The sequence below is a fragment of the Enhydra lutris genome, unplaced genomic scaffold (genome assembly GCF_002288905.1).
Source record: "Enhydra lutris kenyoni isolate GAN:26980312 unplaced genomic scaffold, ASM228890v2 scaffoldscaffold12, whole genome shotgun sequence".
Lineage (NCBI taxonomy): Eukaryota > Metazoa > Chordata > Mammalia > Carnivora > Mustelidae > Enhydra > Enhydra lutris.
In genome coordinates this window covers 56015553-56040656 of record NW_019154096.1, presented here as the reverse complement: position 1 = coordinate 56040656, position 25104 = coordinate 56015553, and the positions used below count along the sequence as shown (strand labels likewise).

The 25104-nt window shown below is 36.7% G+C and overlaps 1 protein-coding gene across 1 annotated transcript in view; it reads left to right on the top strand.

Annotated features, from left to right (window-relative positions):
- LOC111145208 (cilia and flagella associated protein 43) overlaps nucleotides 1-25104 on the top strand; it is a 104060-nt gene that overhangs the window by 2894 nt on the left and 76062 nt on the right. Inside the window, exons 3-8 of the mRNA XM_022499942.1 lie at nucleotides 3770-3866; nucleotides 6800-6967; nucleotides 9646-9796; nucleotides 14962-15121; nucleotides 18100-18167; nucleotides 22362-22493. Coding sequence (XP_022355650.1) covers nucleotides 3770-3866; nucleotides 6800-6967; nucleotides 9646-9796; nucleotides 14962-15121; nucleotides 18100-18167; nucleotides 22362-22493 — 776 coding nt within the window. The remainder of the gene's footprint in view (nucleotides 1-3769; nucleotides 3867-6799; nucleotides 6968-9645; nucleotides 9797-14961; nucleotides 15122-18099; nucleotides 18168-22361; nucleotides 22494-25104) is intronic.

The following is a 25104-nucleotide window of genomic DNA, read 5'->3' as shown; positions in this document are numbered from 1 at the left end:
TGCCTTTGGCTCAGGTCATGATCCCAGGGTCCTGGGATCGAGCCCCACATCGGGTATCTCTGCTCTGCGAAGAGCCTGCTTCCTCCTCTCTCTCTCTGCCTGCCTCCCTGCCTACTTATGATCTCTCTCTCTCTGTCAAATAAGTAAATAAAATCTTTTTTAAAAAAAGTTAATTCAAACCAGTAGCCAACACTTATATTAAATAATGAAATTCTAAAGGTATTCACAATAAAATGATGACTAAGTCATCAAGGATAGCTATTGTTACCACAATTATTTAGTATCAACCTGAACTTTCTAGCCAATGCAATAAAATATGAAACAGAAAAAGTATAGCTATGGAAAAGGAGATTGTGGGTAATGCAACAGTCTACAAAGATTAATAAAAGAATGCTATTAAGATGCTGGTTTCAAAATACCCCCACAAGTAGATAATTTAAATACTTAGAAATGATTCAGGAAGAAATGTGAGTGACCTCAGTGAAGAAAACTACAAGAATATCATTGATTTAAAATATTTAAGTATACACAGACAGATATATTCCTGGATGGAAAGCCTAATATATAATTCTTCACAGAAAATAATTCCTAAGTTTATCATGTTTTAGAGAGCAAGGTGGACTTAAATGATACCGAAGTTCATCTAGAAGAACAAAAAGTAGAGAACAGGAAAAGAAAATGATGGTAAGACAGGGTCCTTTTAATATTATGCTATAGTGATTAAAAGTGTGGTGGTGGTGCAGAGATCACCACATCAGTGGAAGAGTTGAAGACAGGGCATGGGCTTGAATATATAAAAGCTAAGTATACTTTCCCCTCCTCCCCAAAATAGATAATATAGATTATTTAACAATTTAACATTGATGTTAAGAAAACTGGGGGCGCTTGGGTGGCTCAGTGGGTTAAGCCTCTGCCTTCAGCTCAGGTCGTGATCTCGGGGTCTTGAGATGGAGCCCCGCATCAGGCTCTCTCTGCTTAGCGGGGAGTCTGCTTCCCCCTCTCTCTCTGCCTGCCTCTTTGCCTACTTGTGATCTCTGTCTGTCAAATAAATAAATAAATAAATACAATCTTTAAAAAAAAAATTTGAGGGGCGCCTGGCTGGCTCAGTCAATGGAACATCAGACTCTTAATCTTGGAGTCATCAGTTTGATTCCCACTGTGGGTGTTGTGATTACTTAAATAAATAAATAAACCTTTAAAAAATTATTTGAACAAAAGTATCAAGTTGGATATTCATGTTGTACTGTACATCAAAACATACATCAGACAAAAAAGAGTTCAATATAAACAGCAAACCCATTTGAGAAGCAGAAAGTATGGTAGGATATTGAAATGATTTCAGGATGGGGAAGAACCTTTCACACAAAGGAAAAAATTAAAAATAGAAAAACTGATTACATGTCAATTTAAAACTTAAGAACTTCAAAAATGCCTTGAAAAATTAATGGGCAAAAAATAAACTGAGGAAGATATTTGGGACAAATATGATCAAGTATTTTCAGAGTGTTTATGAAACAATAAGAAAAAAACCGGACATCCCATTAGAGCAATGGAAAAAGTAACTGCCCAAACCACAAAACTACATATCAAAAATATTCTAATATCAAAAATATTCTAATATCAAAAAAACTAATATCAAAGATATTCTCTCAATATTTACTTAAAAACTTAATGTTTGAGCCAAGATCAAGTTTTTCTGCTTATCAAGATTACGATTTTTTAAAAGATTTTATTTATTTATTTGACAGAGGGATCACAAGCAGGCAGAGAGGCAGGCAGAGAGGCAGGCAGAGAGGCAGGCAGAGAGAGAGGAGGAAGCACGCTCCCTGCTGAGCAGAGAGCCTGATTCAGGGCAGATCATGACCTGAGCTGAAGGCAGAGGCTTTAACCCACTGAGCCACCCAGGCGTCCCAAGATCATGATTTTTGAAAGCTGATTACTGCTAGGCAGAGTGCAGTGAAATTGGTAGCATACTTTCTTGCTGAAGGAGGGAATAATTTTTTTCTTCCAAGTTTTTATTTAAATTCAAGTTAGTTAACATACAGTGTAGTTTGGTTTCAGGAGTAGAATTTAATAATTCATCACTTACGTGTAACACCCAGTGCTCATCACAAGTGCCCTCCTTAATACCCATCACCCATTTAGCCCATCCCTCCAAAGTGGGAATAATTGATATGATCTTCCTGGGAAGTAAATATTATCATATTTGACCCAGTTAAACTCAGCTGAGGAGCTAGAATTCAATTTTAAGGAAATCAGAAATACAGTCAAAGATTTGTATGTGCTGGAGTTAATAGCACACTCATAATAGCAAAAGATTAGGAACTTCTACATCTCTAGTAATATGAATATGGTTAAATAAGTTAAAATATCTCATAAAAGAGTATTATATAAACATTATATAAACATTAGAAATCACATTTTTGAAGAATTATTAATGATAAAATGCTCAATATAATGTAAATAGGAGTAACACTGTATGACCCAAGTCTTTTAAATGAATTGTTGTATATAATATTTAATCCATGACTGTTACAGTTATAAAAAGCAACATTTTTTTCAAAGTTATATTTAAAGAAAAAATGTATATTTACAGGTAAACACAGAAGAAAATACCAGAAATTTACCAAATTTCGTAGTGAGATTACAGAGGATATATTTTCTTGTAAAGATTTATTTTTTTATTCAAATACCATGTATTTTTTAGAATTGAAAATAATAAAATAAAAAATAATATTCAGTCAGGAGATGAAATGTCTATAGAAAGGATAGAAAATTATTCTATTGAGGCCTCTATCCCATAGAAAAATATTTATTTTTGCACTGAATGCTCAATAAATACAAGTTTTCTATGTTGATCAGACTATGCTAAATGAATTCAATAAATGATGAAGTTTAGCATTTTATTACAGTCAGTTAAAGTGAGAAGGGCAAAAAAGCAGGAAACAACCATTAAAAGTACATAGAATAAAAAGAGACACGAATGTCAAAAGACAGACATGGGAGAAGACAGAGCTGGTAGCTATGGAACCACACTGAAGAACAGCAGATAGAGGGGAAATCAGATCCTCATACGCAGGAAGGCAGAAGCATCCTCACGATGCACATTTTAAACATGTTGTTACGAAGGCTTAAATTTCTGTTTCGTGTCTTCAGCTACAAGGACAAATGAGAAAGAACTTTTTATAGCTGTTCCCAGAACTGGAAGATATTGAACAAAGGGCCAGCTGTGGCCCAAGGTATAGAGATCAGGAAGTAAGCTTGGATGATTACAACACCCCAGAGTATTTAAAGTTGTTTGAATAACTTTTCTAATTATAATGTTTCATATATTTATGGAATACATAATTGTTCTTGGGTCATTTCAAATCTGGGACATACACAGTACAGTATGCTCAATTTTGATTAAAGTCTAGAGACAGTGACCTCATGGTCTTAATTCATTTTAGTATATTTAAATTTTTTCTTTTTTTTTTTTTTAATAATCTCTATGCCCAACATGGGGCTTGAACTCTCAACCCCAAGATCAAGAGTCACATGCTGTACTAACTGAGCAAGCTAGGCACCCCAACTCTAATGCCTTTAAAAAAAGAATCTTAACTTTGCTCCTAGTTTTTGTTCATAGTCTTAGAAATCAGGTAGAAGATCTGTTATTCCAAGAGCTAAATGCCTTTGAATTATGTGAAAACCATTAGATAAGGGAAATAAACTATAAGACTAGTTAATCTGAACACTATATTAAATCCTTGTAATGGATTTTATATTTTAGGCAATGTTCTTCTAGACTACACTTTACTTTCATTCAGTTACTGTGGCACCTACCTGGCTAGTTACTCCTCTCTCCCAGAATTTGAACTGGCCCTTTGGTAAGTTACAGCATGCTGTAGAATTCCCTTCATTGGATTTCATTTTAGTCTTGTCCTTCTAGGTTGTATTAAAAGACATAGATGTGGAACGCCTGGGTGGCTCAGTTGGTTAAGCAGCTGCCTTCGGCTCAGGTCATGATCCCAGCGTCCTGGGATCGAGTTCCACATCGGGCTCCTTGCTCATCAGGGAGCCTGCTTCTCCCTCTGCCTCTGCCTGCCATTCTGTCTGCCTGTGCTTGTGCTCTCTCTCGCTCTCTCGCTCTCTCTCTCTAAAAAAAAAAAAAAAAAAAAAGACATAGATGTGAAAAATCTGGAACGAGGGAAAAAAGTGGAAGGAATAGAAGTTCTGTTCAGAAGGTTGAATAACGTTGCAACTTTGAGGCATAAAATTTGGCAGGGCAAAAGCTATATGAGAATAAATTATCATCTTTTTGTTGATGTGTTATAATGTTTCCTTTGTTGGGTAAAGAATAATAAAGGCATAAAGTTTCATCTTTCCTTCAAATAAATGGTAGCTTTGAGTGGTTTGCCTGTTTTCTACTAATGATGAAATTAAGCTGTATTCTCTATTAGAGCTAAATTGGAAGTAATTGTTTTTAGAGACTTTAGAACAGTTATATGTTCAGAGAGTGGAACATTATACCACATTTGCCAGCTGCATAGGAAATACCTGTGGATAAGACACATCTGTGGTCTTTGCTGGGTCATTTCATAGGGCCAACCTCAAAGCTGTACTCACTCTTCTGTCTATAATATAAACTCCTTTGGGACGGATAGTTTTTCTTTTAAGGGGATGTACAAACCATTTTGGGAATGATTGAGGATATACTTTACACACCTGCATTTCTTATCCAAAAATATAATAATCTAGGTTCAGAGAACCATATTCAGTTTATGCAGTTTCTTTTCTAAAAAACAGCTTCCTCAAGGTATAACTGACATATTTAAAAACTGCTCATATATAAAGAATATCATTTGGTAAGTTTTGACTTGTGTACACACCCATGAAACCGTCACCATAATCAAGATAATAAATATATCTGTCACTCCAAAGTTTCCTTGTGTCCCTTTCTGATCCTTCCTTATTGGCCCTTCCACACAATTCCTGCCCCATACCTCAGCCCCTGCCTCCAAGTAGCCATTGTATTTTCTATCACTCTGGATTTGTTTGCATTTTCTGGAATGTTATATACATGGAGTCATCCATTATGGACTTTTTTTTTTTGGGGGGTCTGTCTTTTATGCTGCATAATTACTTTCTTCATGTAACATAATTATTTTGAAATTCTCTTATGCTGCTATATGTATCAATAGTTCATGCCTTCCTATTCATGGAATGAATATACCACAGTTTATTTACCCACTCACCTACTGATGGATAGATTAGTTTGCTGGGGCTGTCATTAACAAAGTCTTATAAATTGAATGGACAAAACAACAGAAATTTATTGTCTCACAGTTCTGGAGTCTTGAAGTCTAATATCAAGGTGTAAGCAGAGTTGGTTTCTTCCAAGGGCTCTGAGGAAGAATCTGTTCTAGGCCTTTCTCCTTGGCTTGTAAATAACTGTATTCATGTTCACATGGTGTTTTCCTTGTATATGGGTCAGTCTCCATATTTCCCTTTTCCTTTCTCTAAGGATGCTCACCTACTGTAGTAGGACCACACTAAATGACCTCATTTAACTTAGTAAAGACCCTATTACAGTCACATTCTGAGGTACTGAGGGTTAGGACATCAGCATATAAATCTGGGGGGGACACAATTCAACCTATAACAGTACCCGAAGGATGGGTGGGAACCAACCTAAGAAGATTCTAAGCAGAGAAAAGGTATGTGCAAATGCCATGAGGTCAGAGAAAAGAAATGGCAGATTTGAAGATTTAATTAAGAGATCATAATGATGACAACCAGAGATTAGCTGTGAGAGGCAAATACCTAGAAGTTGCAATTGCTGGGTTATAGGGTAGTTCTATTTTTAACTTCCTAAGGAAGCGCCATATTGTTTTTCAGAGTGCCTGCACAAGTTTGCATTCCCACCAGCAGTGTAAGAGGGTTCCCCTTTCTCCACATCCTCACCAACACCTGTTTCCTGAATTGTTATTTTTAGCCATTCTGACCAGTGTGAAGTGGTATCTCATTGTGCTCTTGATTTATATTTCCCTGATGCTGAGTGAGGTTGAGCATGTTTTCATGTGTTTGTTGGTTGTGTGTTTTCTTTGAAGAAAGATCTGTTCATGTCTTCTGCCCATTTCTTGATTGAATTATTTGTTCTTTGGGTGTTGAGTTTGATAAATTCTTTATAGGTCATGGATACTAGCCCTTTACCTGATAAGACATTTGCAGATATCTTCCCTCATCCTCTCAGTTGTCTTTGGTTTTGTCAACTATTTCCTTTGCTGTGGAAAAGCTTTTTATCTTGATGTAGTTCCAATAGTTCATCTTTGCCTTTGTTTCCCTTGCCTTTGGAGACATGTCTAGCAAGAAGTTTCTGTGGCCAAGGTCAAAGAGATTGCTGCCTGTGTTCTCCTGTGGGATTTTGAAGGATTCCTGTCTCACATTTAGGTCTTCCATCCATTTTGAGTCTATTTTTATGTATGGTGTAAGGAAATGGTTCAGGTTCATTCTTTTGCATGTGGCTATCCAATTTTCCCAACACCATTTGTTGAAGGGACTGTCTTTTTCCATTGGATAGTCTTTCCTGCTTTGTCAAAGATTAGTTGAGACAAAGTAATATTTTTAAAACACATAGATATTTTGCTTTCTTAGGTACAGTATAATGATAAGCATAATCATTAATAAATTTTATATTGAACACCATGGATTAAATAAATTGTATTGTGAATTAAGATTGTTTTCAAATAATTAGATAAATGTTCTCAAGATGTGAAATTCAAATGAATTATTTTTTTACAAAACAACATTTCCCTCTAAGGAACTGGGAAGCAGGTGTCATTTTGTGCAAGAAGTCACAACCTGGTGTGGATGTAAGCCAGATGACTTTTAACCCTATGAACTGGCGCCAGCTGTGCTTATCAAGTCCAAGTGCAGTGACTGTGTGGACCATTGAAAGATGTAACGAGGAGCATCATCTCAAAGCGAAGTAAGAGACTTAGTTATTACAGAGCAAAGTGGAGATCTTAGTTTGCTTTCATGTAATGTTATTGCATCAATTTGATGAATTAACTGGCTTTATATGTACATATTAAACATCTTAAGTTATAACATCTTTCTACATATATAATTATGGAGTGGTTTGCTTTTTGCAAGGATTCTTTATGACTTGATTTCTTAATGAGTTTCTTTGAAATCTCAAGGCATTCTCAAGCTTTTCCCAACCTGGTCTAGTTTGCCAGAATTTTATTCACTTTTGGTATTTCAAAACATGCCTATTTATAAAAAGGGCAGTTATGAATTTTGATCCTATTACTTTGATGCCCAGTTGTAATCTCAAAAATAAACTTTTAGATAAGGAAAGCATATATTATTCCTTCAGCCACATAATCTATAAACAGAGGGTAGTTGCATATGGTGGAGTCCTGGGAGTTACCTGTTTAAATAGCACTGGGTCAAAAAGAAAATTTATGACCAGTGCCATGGTGATTGATGATAATGGTGTGTTTGTTAAGGAGAGTTCAAAGACTCAAGGTGCCTCTAAACTTACTATTCCCAATGTATTCCACCATGTTAAAGACTAAGTTGATATTGGTTATGTATATTCTTGAAATTGCAATTTTTGAAAAGTTGCCTTCTTAAGAAAAATGTAAAGTTGTTTAACTGGAGAGCCCTAAAAAAGACACGTCTTTGTGTTCAGTACTCTTTGTGTCTCAATTTATTTATTTATTTATTTATTTTTTATTTATTTATTTTTTTTAAGATTTTATTTGTCACAGAGAGAGAGGGAGAGAGAGCAAGCACAGGCAGACAGAATGGCAGGCAGAGGCAGAGGGAGAAGCAGGCTCCCTGATGAGCAAGGAGCCCGATGTGGGACTCGATCCCAGGACGCTGGGATCATGACCTGAGCCGAAGGCAGCTGCTCAACCAACTGAGCCACCCAGGCGTCCCTCAATTTATTTTTTATAAGAACCCAGCGAGTAGTCAAATCTGTCTCTAGGCAGAGACATTGATAAAATGGGCAATGTCTCTATCATATCCTTGTCAGGTGGGCAAATAATTTATCTTGGCATTCTCTCCTTTTGCTTGCCTTGAATATTCTCCTCTAGTTCTGAATGATGAGTTGTGATTTTTCTATAAGCAACTGAAGTGAGAGGCAACGTAAGTGTCCTTGTTCAGAAAGCAAGCAGGATTAGAAAACACTCAAGCCTTAATTTGAATAATAGAATCTGCTTTTACATGATAATTTTTCAAAATTATTTATCATACATAAGATATAACCAAAGAAATTTTTAATTTAATGCATAAAGCCATGAATTTTTCAAACACCCCTTTATAACCATATTATGAGTTAAAAGTTAAAAGTAGTTATGAGTTAAAGTAGACATATGGTAGATTTGAAAATGGATTCTTTTTTTTTTTTTTAAAGATTTATTTGTTTGAGAGAGATAGGGAGATAGAATGGGGAGGTAGGCAGAAGAAGAGTGTCTTAAGCAGACTCCACACTGAGCACAACACCAGACTCAGGGCTCGATCTCTCAACCCTGAGATCAGGACCTGTGCCAAAACCAAGAACTGGATGCTTAACTGTACCATCCAGGTGGCCCAGAAAATGAATTCTTGATAACAGAGGTTGCAAAGATAGCTGAATACAACCTACATATATAGATGATCTTTGACTTAGGATGGTTCCACTTAAGATTTTTTGACTTTAGGGTGATGCCAAAGTGATGCACATTCAGTAGAAACTGTCCTTCAAATTTTGAATTTTGACCTTTTCCCAGGCTAAAGATATGTGTTACAGTACTCTCTGGTGATGCTGAGCGGTGGCCGCCACAGCTTCCAGTCAGACACATGGTCAGGAGGGTAAACAGTCTGCGCACTGACGACCATTCTCTACCTTCATTATAGTGTTCAATCAGTTACTTGAGGGGGTCACCACTTTATAATAAAATAGGCTTTGTGTTAGATGATTTTGCCCAACTGTGAGTCGGCAACTAAAGTGGTTTGCCAAGTAAGGTAAGTGTTCTGAGCACATTTACGACAGGCCAGGCTAAGCCATGATGTTCATGTTTAGTAGATTAGGGGTATTAAATGCAATTTGACTTAGGATATTTTCAACTTATGTTGGGTTTATTGGGACATAACCCCATCATAAACCTAGAAAGATCTATATGTTTATTTTGGCTCACATTGATTTTTATTTGAACTAATTGCAAATTTTAATATTTGAGAGATTTCTCATGAATATCCAGATTATGATAGTTTCTTGAAATTTTAGAACCAGAATTTTCAACAAACCCTCTTAGTTGGAACTGAGTGGTACCTATACCACCTTTAGGAGGGAACGTACTTTCCCATTTGCCACAGTCCCCCACCTGGCCACAGCTCATTTGCCTGGTCCTGCCAGTGTTCAAATGTGTAATTCCTGCTTTAGATTTTAACTTTGAAAATTTTGGAAAATTCCTATGTACTTAATTTATAACTGCACTATTATCCTTTTGTGATAAATATTTTTTATATCTATTCTTTGGTGTTTATCTGGTTTGTTTGCTTGTTTTTAATAAGTTTTAATACCTCCCCACCTTGTTTATCACCAATATGTAGTAGTTACATCAGTGACTTGTTTTTGTTAATCTGATTATTCTGATTTCTCTTTTTTTAAAGGTCAGTAAGACTTCCTACGGAAGATGGGTCATTTTGTAATGAAACCGATGTAATTTTCCCCACCTCATTGCCCAAGGATCTTATCTATGGACCTGTGCTCCCACTGTCAGCCATTGCTGGGCTAGTAGGAGAAGAGGCAGAAACTTTCAGGGTAATTACCTGGCACCTCTTCCTGTTTGCTTATTTGATTCTCATAACCATCCCATGAGACATGCAGGATAGAGAGGATCATCCTGGTTTTCAATACAGATTAGCCCTGGCGATGATAAGAAATGAGGGCTTTGAAGTTTTGAGTTTGGTTAACTGGAAGAATGGCACTGATAACAGAAAGAAGGGGCCCAGACCTGATTTCAGTTTTAGACATATTGAATTTGGGGTGCTGGGAGGGCATCCAGGTATAGATGCCAGGTGGAAATTGGGCAAGAAGACCTATTGCTGGGATGGAGAAGGTAGGACTGGAGACTCTGACGCCAGCAGAATCATTACCACATTAGTGGAGCACTGGAGTGGGAGAGGGATGATAGAAAAAAGAGTAAGGGTGTCAGGGGAGAGAGCCAAAGAGGAAACTGATTTGCCAAGAATCGAGAGTTAGAAGACAGCTCTGATAAGGAACACACAAGTAGGAAAAAATCCAGGAGAGAAGAATACCTTGGAAAATAGTGGAAGAAAGTTTCAGCGGGAGTTTATTAACAGCTATACACTCATTCATTCAACATATTTATCAAGATTTAAAGGACAAGGAAGCTCAGTGCTGCAAACAGGTCAAGAGTGGTCAGGCAGAGGGTGCTGTATGTGCAAAGGTCCTGAGGGAAAGAAAATAAATCTGTAGGTTTGAGGAGCTAAGAAAACCTGTGGGGGCTGCAGCAAAGTAAATGAGGTGGAGTGGGGTGCAGGTGCAGGGCAAGGGGTAGGCAGGGAGCAGAGATAGCACATGAAGGTCCTTTGGGAAACAGGAGCTTGATTCTGCTAAGCCTCTTGAACTTATGTTACACTAATATTTGTGTTAAAACTCTAAGCCAAGGATAAAGGAAGTAGAAGCTCCCAAATATTTTGGCCACTGCAGAGAATTAAGCCATAAATGTTAAAAATAACTCAGTGTTGTAATTAATTTGTTTAAAATTTCTGAGAGGCAAGAGATTAGGTTGTGTATGCTCTTAGTATTTCCTCTAAAGCTCTAAAGGATGATCATTGTTCACTTTTTTAATACAGAAAATGACTGATTCCTTTTAATAGCACAAATTGCAGCCTTAGAAATACAACCAAACTCAGCCACAATGGGGCAGCAAAGTGAATACAAATAGATCAGCCATCAAGGTTTACAACTTGAAAAAAATGCTTCTATGTTTCGTATTTGATGCCTAGGAACCCACATTTTCAACTATCTAAAATCTTTTCTTCTGCTATAAATTTCTGTAGGCGCCCTCATCTTTCACATTTTGCACAACAGGATGAACCCCACCTAAAATATGTAAAATTCAGTCATCCGTCTTTGTCATTTGAAAAATGCTATGAAATGCCTTTCTTAAATACTTAAATGTGGAGTAACCATTTTTTAAATGCTCATAATAAACAGACATCTTTGTTTCCTAGGATTTTTGGTACTCAGTGCATTTTAAACTTTTTCTGAAAACAGAAATTTAATGCTAAAGTTCTACATTTTAAAATCACATGGGGAATGTTAATAAAGGCATATAGTTTACATTTACATTAGAAATTAATTTTTCCAATATTTATTTTTCACCTTGTAGATAAGTAAGGTGAGAAAAATGGCTAAAATACTGATTAGTGTCTGTACTGATTAGTGAAAGCATAACCAAAAGTCTGTACTGATTAGTGAAAGCATAACCAAAAATAGATCTCAAATGTCTTGATTCTGTTCCTTTGAATGACATTTCTTGTGACCTGGGTATCGATGAATGGCAAAGAAATCAGTAATAAACTAATGCATATAAGAGTCTTAAAAATTGACAGGCTGTGGACTTTCACAAGATTACAAACATTAAATACTCCCATTATGTCTCTCTCAGCTAACACTATAAAGGCACATTATACGCCTTTAAATAGGCCTGCATCACATTATACAACTTATTTAAGGCAAGAGAAACAGTATCTAGCAGTAGCATGAGGGAAATCAAAGGCAGATGTTATCTGGGGAAAAACTAGATCCAAGATAATGAATTTGATCTCAAGTGTACGGTTTTCTTTTTCCATCTACCTTTTTGTTTTTTAACAGAAATCACTAAATAGGAATTTCTTTTATAAACTGGAATATGCTGAAGCATATTTGGATACTTACATTTTTTTAAAGCAATAATATTAAATTGGATTCTAATTTTTCATGTTCAGTCTTCAAGTGATCAAAATGTTTTGATTTATGAGTCCAGAGAGCTAAGCAAGGTGTGGTGTTATCAACAAATATGTTTAAATACTCTTGGCACATTTTTCTTTTAAAAGTTTTAGAATTTTTAGAATTAAAAATTATTGTTTCTGCTCACATAATCCATATTGTATCACTTTCATTTTTAAATAGCCCAGAACATATTTATTGATGAAAGAGACTAATAGAAAGATAAGCCCATGTTTATCTTAAAGTAAGAAAAGTCAAACACAATACCAGTTTAACATTATATAGCCAGAAAAGTCCAAATTTTAAATCTTCACCTTCGGTTGCATACACATAGGTCCACTGGTGTGAGAACCAGATATGTGTGTTTTTAAAAAGATTTTTGAATCCGTTGCCATAATGTAAGAATCTGTCCCCTTGTGATATATAGTCTAAGGTTAGATATCATCAAGACAACCCAAGAAACTTTTAAATAATGGCATCCAGTGAGTAACTTCCCTGTGAGTCAAATCTCAATTAGATACCACAAAAATGTTATTAATCAGCAGTAGTTTAATCCTCTTGGGTTGTTTTGCCCCCCCTTTCTTGGCCCATAGGGTGGCCAGATTATTAATCAAGTATTTGTTTTCTAACAATCCAAGACTACCAGGGCGTGAAGTATGTCAATCATTGACCAAAGTCAATATATCCTTTAAAAGAATTACCATGGCGATGGCTGCTGTGTATGATTTTTGCCTTAGTCATATTTCAGGGTCCATTCCAAATGGTAATTCTCTCTCCACCCTTCCTTCACTCCACCAAGAACCAAGTGCTTTCTCATCAATGCTCCCATAATATTTAACACCCCTCTTCTATGATCTACCATGTTTTCTGATTCTGATATTTGTTCATACTTCTTCTTCCCTCAACAAGTGATTATCCTATTGAGAAGAGGGATCGCTTAAGACTTAGCACAATGCCTGATATATAACCAACATCCAATAAATATTTGTTTAAATATCAGTTACATAACAAGTTTATATTTGCTGAGAATCTAGTAGAAATGGTTACTTTGGCAGCACCATACCTGCTTTACCTTGAATCTACAAACCAGTCCTAAATGAATAGTATATAATACATTATTCAAATAATTAAGTATTTATTAGAAAGATGGCTTGCATATATTGAGGAGTTTTTAATGGAAAAATGACTGTTTATATAGATTTGCAGTATTTCCCAACTTCTGGTTTATTTTTCTCCATAGTGATTTTCAGCATATGATCTTCTATATATTTAACTTCTTTTTTTTTTTAAGATTTTATTTATTTATTTGACAGAGACGCAGGGAGAGAGGGAACACAAGCCGGGGGAGTAGGAGAGGGAGAAGCAGGCTCGCTACAGACCAGGGGCTGGATGCAGGGCTTGATCCCAGGACCTTGGTTCATGACCTGAGCTGAAGGTTGATGCTTAATGATTGAGCCACTCAGGCATCCCTATATTTAACTTCTTAACTTATTTTTATTCTGTTTGCCCTCACCAGGATATAAGCCCCATAAGGGCAGGGATCTTTTTTTTTTTTTTTTTTTTTTTTTTGGTCTGTTTTGTTCACTGCTACATCCCTGTGCCTAGAACAGTCCCTAGAATGTAGTAAGTGTCCAATAAGTATTTGTTAGGTGAATGAAAAGGTCAACAAAAGAATGCAATAAACATGGAGCTCTCAGGGAACTTAAAAATTCTGTTAATTTGGCCAATAGCTTATTAAAGATGTTCTCTGTTCCAGTGGGTGTAAGGATCCTAAAGAAAGCAAAGCATTATGTCATAGCTAAGGTAATTTGAAATAATGCTATAGCATAACAAAAAGCTCAGATGGTTCTAAATGCTATGTTCTCAATATAAAATAAGTAAACTAGTACATCTGACTTGTTTAACTAAAAAGGAAGAAGTGCTATTATTATGATATCCTGAATTCAGAATTTCAATCAGTGCTGTGGGGAGCAAATGCCCTAAAAATCTCCTACAGCTGCCTTGACCTCCAGGAAGGAGAACAGGTAGGCCTATACTTAAAAGGAGACCCGCTCCATGCTGACAAAAGGGGGTCCTCCCCTGCAAGACATGAGTATTTCAGGCTGCAGGGGACGTACCACTGAAGTATTACAGTCTAAGGCTGAGATCAACAAACCATGACAGGCTTTTGTTTGGCCCCAAGCTAAGAATGTTCTTGTACACTTTTTACAGAGGTGTTTAAAAATATAATAGGGATATGTGACAGAGACCTATGTGGTCCACAAAGCCTAAAATATTCACTGCCTTTTCCTTTACAGGAAAAGTTTGCTTTAGATCCTTGTCTATGTTATTTTTACTCCCCAAAGCCAACTTCTTTGAGGTACATTGCATAGATTTTGTGCATTTCTCTTTGAGTTTTCCATGATATCAAAATCACAGAGGATGTTTCATGAACCCTGTTAGAAGGGCCACCAGAATCAGGAGAGTGTCCTCTTCTCATTTCCCATAAAAGCTAACCAAAGGATCTAGTACCTCTCCATAACCTCTCCATAACCACTCAAGAAAAATCATATCCATCCCCCCCCCCCACCGCCGCGCAGAATCAGGAGGGTGAAATGTTGACAAAAATCTTCCTCAAAAAAAGGGTGATTTTAGCTAGACAATGACTTCCTTAGATTCAAGATACCAAAAAACTCTACCAAGAAACATTGTAGATGTTGCTACTCAGAATTTTCATGAAAATCTGTGGCACTAGAACTCCAAATGTGCTGACAAGACTATCTCATATATTCTTACTGAGTTAAAATATAGAGAGATAAATGGAGCAAGGAAGGATAAGCTCACTTAGATCTTGGCAAATGGCAGGACCAATGAATGTATATAGGTCCATATTCATTTGTTTCTTTTTGGAAGTTATTCTCTTAAGTATTTCTCTGGCTCTTAAACCATGCATGCTGTCTTAACACAAGGTTTCTTATCTTTCTCTGAAGCCTAAAGATGATCTATATCCTTTGCTTCACCCATCTATGCATTGCTGGACTCCAACAAGTGAAATATATGTTGGCTGTGAAGAGGGTCATCTTTTAATGATTAATGGAGAAACCTTGAAGGTGACTTTACTTAATAAGGTAGAAGACACAGTACCAAAGGGTGAGAAACTGCTTTACTTCATTATTCCTAGAAGTGTAGCCACTGGTGATCATTCTACATTTGAAGATGGCTCTTTGTTCCCTATTTTTCTCCTTCTTAGAGCCATCTTTGATTCTTTCTTTCCTCTATCCCACAGTTCATTACCAAGTCCTGTGGCTGTTCCTCATAGCTAGTGCTTATTGACTGTTCTATGCTCTAGGCATTCTGCTGTACTCTGTATGTATATTTCATGTAATCCTCAAAACACTTTATAGAGAGATATGTTTTCATTTCCATGAGACAGGTGAAAAAAATGGATGCACTGAGAGAATAAGAAAAATGCACAAATTCACATAACTAGTAAACTGTAAAGCTGACTCCTAAACCCAGGCAGTAAGACTTCAGAGTCCGAGTTCTTAGCTCCTATGCTGTATCGTTTCCCATCCATAAGCCTGTTCTGTTTAGTCGGCAAATTATGCCCTTTCCTGCCCTCCACCTTTCTCAGGGCCGTTTTTCACAATGACTTTTTTTTAACTGCCATCTTGAAAATTACCTCCCTGTTCCTTGGTTAGAAACATGGTTAGAGTTTGATCTATTCTCCTTAGATCTGGTGTCCATTCCTGGTCCCATCAGCTGTGGCCAGGGTTGGGCCTTAGTCACAGAAGCTAATGTCCACTCAGTAGGGCTTAGGTGTAGACCTTTTGAGAAGGAAACCTTGCAGGGCGAGCTCCCCAATCTGTCCAATGCCCTCTCCATTCCGGTTCCTTTATTATTTCATAATTTGATTTCTGCACCAACCTTAGGACTGACTTCATTGGCCTTAATCTATAGCTAACCCAAAACAGGCATCTCATCCCTGCCAAAGTGTACTTCTTAAAGACCATTTTAACATGCAATTCAAGCAGTGCTCTGCCTTGATTCCAAGCCCTCTCTAATTTGTTCCTACCTGCTCCATTCATATTCTTTCTACTCCCCAGGATGAGTTTTCTGATCTAGCCAGTCATTTCTTCTTGTCATTTCACAGACCTGCCTCCTAGCTCACTCCCTTGCCAGTTTTCTCTCTGAATCCTTATGCTTCTACCTCAATGCCACCTCCTACAGCAAGTTTTCTCCAGGACAGTGCCCCTCATCTACTCCTGCTCCCATTCCCTGGTTCTGACTTCAATGGGGCCATTAGGTTTGACTTTCCTGCCCCCTCCATGGCTTCACTTTACTGTCACTTGTACCCTCCAGGCTAAGTTCTCTCTAATCTTGCATCCACAGTGCCATCCTAACCTTAGGGCAAATTTCGGTGCCACTGTGTGGGATTCCGTTAGACTCACTTCCTTCTTACGGCCTCAGCCTGTGCTGTCACAATTTCTTGTGTGCATGTCTGTCTTTCCCACCAGGTATTAATTCTTTGAAGTTAAGAACTGTCTTACATTTATACATTGGGCTCCACAGTTTAATCCCAGAGACTGCTACAGAGTAAATTAGTGCCTATATGTCTTTTGTAAAATGAATTCTAAAGCAATGTTTCTCATTTCCAAGCTGCTGTCACATCTGTAGTATATTATATACAATTTAGGACTTATTCATGTATAGTCTTATATTGTTTACTATTTCCTTCTTCTATACCATTCCTAATAATTTTCATGGTACATTATAAATGCTTCAGTGTAATTATTTGTCTAACCTCTACAATGTGGAAGACACTAATCAAGGTTCCTCAGAGGTGACATAAATGGCAAATACGTGATCTTCTAATTTTCACCCTCGAGGGATTTATTTTTATTAAAGAGAATTAAACAAGTAGATAGTTATAGCCATTTTATTCATTTTATTCAAGGGAAACTGAACAAAGTTCTGTGGGAATTCAAATAAGGGAAACAGGCCAGGTTAAGTCATTTTGAAGATGGCATTTGAAATGGCCCTTGCAGGATGGGTTCACAGGCAGATGAGGGTAGGTAGATTTTCAGTCAATGGTGTCTGCAGAGACAAGAAAAACTGGGGAAGGTTGAGACAGTCTGTCTGGAGCATTGAGTGTTACATAGGGTAGTGGGAAACAAAGGGACATATATAACATGTCTGACCTTGAATGTCCAGCTCAGATGTTTATACTCAATTCAGCTGTCAGTGGGCAGACATAAAAAAACTCCTGAATGGACTTGTACCCCAAATGGAATTGTGTATGGGCAGATTAGTTTAGCCATCATTCAAGAAAGGATGACCCTAGAAGCAGGTGGCTATAAGCATCAGGCACCTAGACTAGCCCTTGAGTCATATAACCTGGACTCTAGTGGTACTTGGATTGGAAAGGAAGGAACTTCTGGGAGGTGAATAGTCTTTGAAGGAAAGGACAATATGCTTCTGAGCATCTGGCAAAATGCCAAGCACGTAGTATATAGTAAGCAAATAATTTGATGGATGCCCTCTGAGCTTTTGATCTTATAGTTCTTATGGTTTATCTACATAAAAGTTATTACGCTTTTGTTCTTTTTCCCCAAGGACAATATTTTATTAATAATGATTATTCTTGTAGAACATTTTTTCTTTTTACTTTCTTTTTATCCATTTTTATTTATTTACTGAGGTTGGAATTTACATACATAAAATGTATAAATCTTAAGTATGCAGCTTGACAACAAGTTAGGTTTGGTTTAATTTATTTTTTCCTGGCATCTTAAAATCTCTGACAATGCTTTCCTAAAATAAGAAAATATATTAGCTATATAATTCTGTAATGTTAGTTACATGGATCTGATGATACAGAACTTTAAAAAACTCATGTGATTTACATTAGTAATCAATGCCAAACAGTTTTATTATTCATTGTTTGGAAGGCATGATAGCACATATTCTTTTTTTTTTTTTTGATAGCACATATTCTGATAGGAAGTTGATTTTTGGAAAGTGTTACAAAGAAATGAATAGTCCTAGGAAAGCAAAGAGATTAATTACTTTGTATTGCACTTTTAATTATGTGTCACCTGTTTTACCTTATTTTTCTTTTCCAAAAGAGGGAAGAAATCTTATCAGTCCAGTCACCATGGTATATCAGAAGGGAGGCATGCTGATTTCTGGAATTGTAATGTATTTTTGTCTTCAAAATTAATTGCTTTAAAGAATATATACAATTTCCATTTGCTGCTACTTACTATTATGTGTCACAATTTGGATGTCAGGTTCTGTCAGCTTATTAATTGTTTTCTTTTTGGATACTATTATAAAACTTTTCATATGAAGAATTTCTCAAATGTATATAAAAGAAAGAACAGTATAATGGACTGCCATATATCTAGACAATTGCAAAAAATCAAAAATAGAATTAAAAACTCTGGGTCCCACAGAACACCCAACTTCATGCCTGTTTGTACACTTAATATATTAGGTTGTCAGACACAAATAGAACCTTTTGTCTAAGCTTCACTTAACCGCTTGTGCATACTCATTTAGCTTACCTATATTATACTGTTATTGTTCATACTAGAATTAGCATTAATGGCCTTCATTTATTTAGTCCTTACTTTGTACCAGGCACCATGCTAGGTGCTTTGCTTTTATTATCTTATCAGTTCTCATAATGACACTATCAGTAGGAATATTGACATCTTCCTTATACGGAGGAAGGAGCCAAACCTTACAGAGTTCACCATCCAGTAAATGGAGTCGCTGAGGCTTGAACCCAGATGTGTAAACTCCAAAGTCTTTGCTCTCATTTATTAGAGCCTACAGTCTCAGTTAAGTATGAAAAGGGGTCAGACTACAATGCTTTTACATGGTATTATAGCAATGCTAAGGTTTGGATCTCACCTACACTAAAATCTCAGGTCTACTTGTAGATGTCCCAAGACCTACTGTCAGCTGGTAATCCATCCCCCTACCCTGCAATCTTGCAACAGACCATCATCTTGCCCCCCCCCCACACACACACACTGCCACCATACTTCCTACATTTAGTTTGCATTTATGGCCTTTTATGACTCTTGTCCTTCTCAAAGCCACCCTTGGCATTTTTTACTTTTATTTTCATGTATTTATTTATTTATTTATTTTTTCAGAGACAGAGCCGCAGGGAGGGGCAGAGGGGAGAAGGAGAGAGAGAATCTTAAGCAGGCTGTATGCTCACCACAGAACCCAACACAGGGCTCCATCTTATGACCCTGAGACCATGACCTGAGCTAAAATCAAGAGTCAGGCGCTAAACCAACTGAGCCACCCAGGTGCCCCTCACCCTTAACATTTTTTCAAACCTAGTTTAGGGACGCTCTACTGACTCAGTCAGTAGAGCATGTGACTCTTGCATTGGGGTTGTGAGTTCGAGCCCCACATTGAGGGTAGAGATTACTTAAAAAATAAAATTAATGGGGTACCTGGGTGGCTCAGTGGGTTAAGCCTCTGCCTTCAGCTCAGGTCATGATTCCAGGGTCCTAGGATCAAGCCCCACATCAGGCTCTCTGCTCAGCAGGGATCTGGCTTCCCCCTCTCTCTGCCTTCCTCTCTGCCTTCTTGTGATCTCTCTCTGTCAAACAAATAAATAAATAATCTTTAAAAATTAAAATTAAATTAATAAATGAATAATAAATTATAACAAAATTATTTTTTAATTTTATAATTATAATAATTATATACCATTATAATTTAAATTAAAATAAATTATATTGATTAGTTAATTTTATTATTAAATAAATTATTTAATAAAATAAAAATAAAATAATTATTAAATGAATGAATTAAATTAATCAAATTAGAAATAAAATAATTATAATTTACAATAATTATAAATATAAAATATTATAATAAATATATAATAAATAATAAAATTTTAAAAACCCAAACAACTAGTTTAAAGGAATGGTTTGAGCATCTACTCCATAAGAAATGGAGAATGATGATGAGTTTGGAGAAAGCACCTTGCATGTTTTATCCCCCAGGTCCCAAGTATGTGAACCCAGCCATCTCATTAATGCATATACTTTAGTTATAGTGGGATCCAATCTAGAAATGATGGATTAATTTGTCCAAAGCTTCTTCACTACTGTGAAAACTATTCAAATTCCTCTTGAGAATAGTTAAATGAGTCTAAATTTGTTTATGGCCAACCAGCTGATTTTTACTAGATACTTGCCCTCCTTCTAGTATTATTAAAGAAATACAAAAGGAGGATATAAAAGGAATAAACAGCACACTCCCTACCTTTGGGTCATTTAGGGAGAAAAGAAATGCATATAATAATGATTAAATAATATACATTAAAAGCTTCTGCACAGGGGCACCTGGGTGGCTCAGTGGGTTAAAGCCTCTGCCTTCCACTCAGGTCATGATCCCAGGGTCCTGGGATCGAGCCCCGCATCAGGCTCTCTGCTCAGCAGGGAGCCTGCTTCCTCCTCTCTCTCTGCCTGTTTCTCCCTACTTGTGATCTCCATCTGTCAAATAAATAAATAAAATCTTTAAAAAAAAAAAAAAAGCTTCTGCACAGCAAAGGAAACAGTCAACAAAACAAAGAGGCAACCCACGGAATGGGAAAAGACATTTGCAAATGACAGTACAGACAAAAGGTTGATATCCAGGATCTATAAAGAACTCCTCAAACTCAACACACACAAAACAGACAATCATATAAAAAAAATGGGCAGAAGATATGAACAGACACTTCTCCAATGAAGACATACAAATGGCTATCAGACACAAGAAAAAATGTTCATCATCACTACCCATCAGGGAGATTCAAATTAAAACCACATTGAGATACCACCTTACACCAGTTAGAATGGCCAAAATTAGCAAGACAGGAAACAACATGTGTTGGAGGGGATGTGGAGAAAGGGGAACCCTCTTACATTGTTGGTGGGAATGCAAGTTGGTGCAGCCACTTTGGAGAACAGTGTGGAGATTCCTCAAGAAATTAAAAACAGAGCTTCCCTAGGGCCCTGCAATTGCACTACTGGGTATTTACCCCAAAGATACAGATGTAGTGAAAAGAAGGGCCATCTGTACCCCAATGTTTATAGCAGCAATGGCCACGGTCGCCAAACTGTGGAAAGAACCAAGATGCCCTTCAACAGACGAATGGATAAGGAAGATGCGGTCCATATACACTATGGAGTATTATGCCTCCATCAGAAAGGATGAATACCCAACTTTTGTAGCAACATGGACAGGACTGGAAGAGATTATGCTGAGTGAAATAAGTCAAGCAGAGAGAGTCAATTATCATATGGTTTCACTTATTTGTGGAGCATAACAAATAGCATGGAGGACAAGGGGAGTTAGAGAGGAGAAGGAGTTGAGGGAAATTGGAAGGGGAGGTGAACCATGAGAGACTATGGACTCTGAAAAACAATTTGAGGGTTTTGAAGGGGCGGGGGGTGGGAGGTTGGGCGAACCAGGTGGTGTATTGGAGAGGGCATGGATTGCATGGAGCACTGGGTGTGGTGCAAAAACAATGAATACTGTTACACTGAAAATAAATTTAAAAAATTTTAAAAAATTAAAATTAAAATTAATATATATATATATATTACATTAAGGCTAGTATTCCTTGAAGTAAGGAGACTGCTATATACAAGCCACATAATGAACTGCTTCATTTGCCCTACCTCCTGTATAATGAAGAAAGTGGTAAAAAGATAGATGCTAGGTGGATGGAACTAGAGGGCATTATGCTAAGCAAAATTAGAGAATGACAAATACCATATGATTTCACTTTTATGTGGAATTTAAGAAACAAAATAGATGAACATGGGGAAGGGAAAGAAAAGATGAAAATGGAGAAGAAGGCAAACCATAAGAGACACTGAACTCTAGGAAAACAAACTGAGGGTTGCTGGAGAGGAGGTTGGTGGGGGAAAAGTGATACTTGGGTAATGGGCATTAAGGAGAGCACTTGAGGTAAATGAGCACCAGGTGTTATATGCAACTGATGAATCACTAAATTCTACCTTTGAAACTAATAAAAAAAATTCTAACTTTATTAAAGACATTACTTGGGGATTAAAAGATAAATGTTAGAGAAGTTCAAAGAAAGGAGAGATCCATAAATTTTAGTCACAAAATTTTGTGTCACAGAAGAGATAAAATGGAAACTTGGCCAGGAAGGGTGGTTAAAAGTTGCCTAATAGAGATAAGACCAGGCATTCTAGATAATGTAAACATTGATGATGATTCTAAAAATAAACTATGGATGGTAGTCAATAAGTCTTAGCTCATTTGATATGGAAATTATACTCTGCATTGACTGAGACTGATTTTCTTTGTTTATATCATTGTTTTTGGTCTCTAGGATGGCTTTGTGTATTCTTTTATTATTAAAGATTTAACTTACAAAGTAGAGGATTTTCTAGAGATTGAAGAGCCTGTGGTACATATGATGTTTTCTCCAAATTACCGCATGTTGCTGATTCAAACAGTCAAGGTATGCTAGATGGTGATTTCTTTCTTTTTTTTTTTTTAAGATTTTTATTTATTTATTTATTTGACAGAGAGATCACAAGGAGGCAGAAAGGCAGGCAGAGAGAGAGGGGGGAAGCAGGCTCCCCTCTGGACAGAGAACCTGGTGCAGGTCTCGATCCCAGGACTCTGAGATCATGACCTGAGCCAAAGGCGGAGGCTTAATCCACTGAGCCACCCAGGTGCCCCAGATGGTGATTTCTTGATATACAGTTTTCAAATATTATTATCATTTCATTATGGGAATGAAGGGCATAGTGCTTCATAGTGATACTCTACTATTCAGGACTCTTTTGGTTACAAATGAAAAATACCTAAAATAAAAGACCTAAATAACAAAAAGTGTTTTGTTTATTCATTTTTTTGTTTTTGTGCATGTAAGTAAAAGGGTAAGGAGTTAATCTGAATCTAGTGGCTCCTGACATTTTTTTGTGACCATCTCTTGGTTCTGTTTTCTCTCTGTCACCCTTCCCATGAAGATTCTCCTGGAAGGTGTGCAGAGAACCTCCTGCAACTCTAGTTTATATTTCTACCCTGGTGGTGACCCTAGTGGAAAGACACCATGAAAAAATGTCCTGGAATTTAGATTCATTGTATTTACTTGGTCACCTCTCTACCCCTGTGGCAATTACTATGTCCAGGAGGATTCTAAGCTGTCATTGACCAGGCCTATGTTACATGTCTACACTTGAACCCTGTATAGTGTCAACCCAAACAAACATTGACTGAGATTGGGGTCATGGATGGTTTTCTAAGGAAAATATGGGTTCTGTAAAAGAAGAAGGGAAGGGGAATAAATGCAGAATAAAATGAAATGTCCATCTCAATTATATTGTTAGAAAGACTCCTAATTAATGGAATGACTCTCAAAAGTCAGGGTTAACAGTAGTTTATATTGTTAAGCAGTGACTTTAGATGGATTATAAGGAAAGATCAATGATTTTCTGCCTAAAGGAAACTTAAATTTAAATATGGAAAGATATCATTTGCTGGTAAATACCTGAAGTTAAAACAACTGGCTAACTGTGTTTTAATAAATAACAAATAAATGAAAATCCTAGAATACCTATGAAGAACAGGAATCAACAAAAAAATGTAACATAACAGAAGGGAGAAAGACTAAAATAGGACTTCTAAAAGAGAAAATATACTGAAAAAGTAAAAATTAAATGAATATGTCTGACAGAGATTGGACACAGCCAAAGAGAGAATTAGTGAATTGGAGATAGATCAAAAGAAGTTATCTAGAATATAGCCCAGATACACAGGAGGGTAAGATATACAGAAGGGAGAGTAAGAGACATGAATGATACAGTGTACGTTTGATTGGAACCCCAGACTGGAGAGAGAGTGAGGTACAGACAATATTTTAAGAGAGATTTTCCAGAATTGATTAAAAACACGAATTTACAGATTCAAGAGGTCCAGTGAATCTCAAGCGGAATACCTAAAAAGTTAAACACACTTAGATTTAAAAAGGTGAAACTGTTGAAAATGAAAGACAGAAAATCATAAAAACAATCATAAAGAAAAACAGATTATCAAAGGAATTTCAATTAGACTAACAACTGACTCCTCTGTGACAATAATGTAAGTAAGAAATAATGGAATGCTACCTTCCATGTAGAGCAGAAGGCATCAGCAAACTATGGCCCTGTAGGCCCAAACCAGCCTGCTGCTTGTTCTTATAAATCAAGTTTTATTGGAACACAGTCATACCATTCATTAATGTATTGTCTATGGCTGCTTTCACACTACAACAGTAGAATTCAGTAGTTATGAGAGATCATGTGGCCAGCAAAGCCTAACATATTTACTGTCTGTCCATTTATAGAAAAAGTATGCTGATGTAATGAAATAAGGTAACTACCACCTGGAATTCTATACCCAGTGAGAGTACTTTTCAGTATAGGGGTGAAAAAAATGATAATTTTGATGTTCCAAAACTGAGAGTTTGTCAGCAACCGACCATTACTAGAGAAAATTCTAAAGAATATACGTCAGGCAGAAGGAAAAGGATCCCAGTTGGAAGATTGTGTTGCAAGAATGAATAGTAGTGTGGAGAAATGAATACTGCCTGTATAAAACAGCAAAAATAATGTGAGGTTGGGTTTAATAATAACATTGAATTAAAATCCCAGACAGCAATAATGTAAACTGAGGGGAAAGAGTAAATGGATTCAAGTGTTTCAAGTTCATTATTTACTTTTCCCAGGCAGAAGATAAAGGTTTTAAGTAACCTTGTGGTGTTTATAAATTAAGTATGCATGTTGTAACTTCTAAGGTAGCAATAAAGAACTGAAACAGTAGATGAAATGTCTACACTATAGATGGAGAAAGCAGAATGTTTTTAGAAAGCAACCCAAAACAGGGTAAGAAAAGAGAGAAAAAGAAATATCAAACAAATAAGAAAGTAGAAGCATAAATTAAAATGTAATATTTAAACTCAAGGGGCACTTGGGTGGCTCAGTGGGTTAAAGCCTCTGCTTTTGGCTCAGGTCATGATCCCAGGGTCCTGGGATTGAGCCCCGCATCGGGCTCTCTGCTCTGTGGGGAGCCTGCTTCTTCCTCTCTCT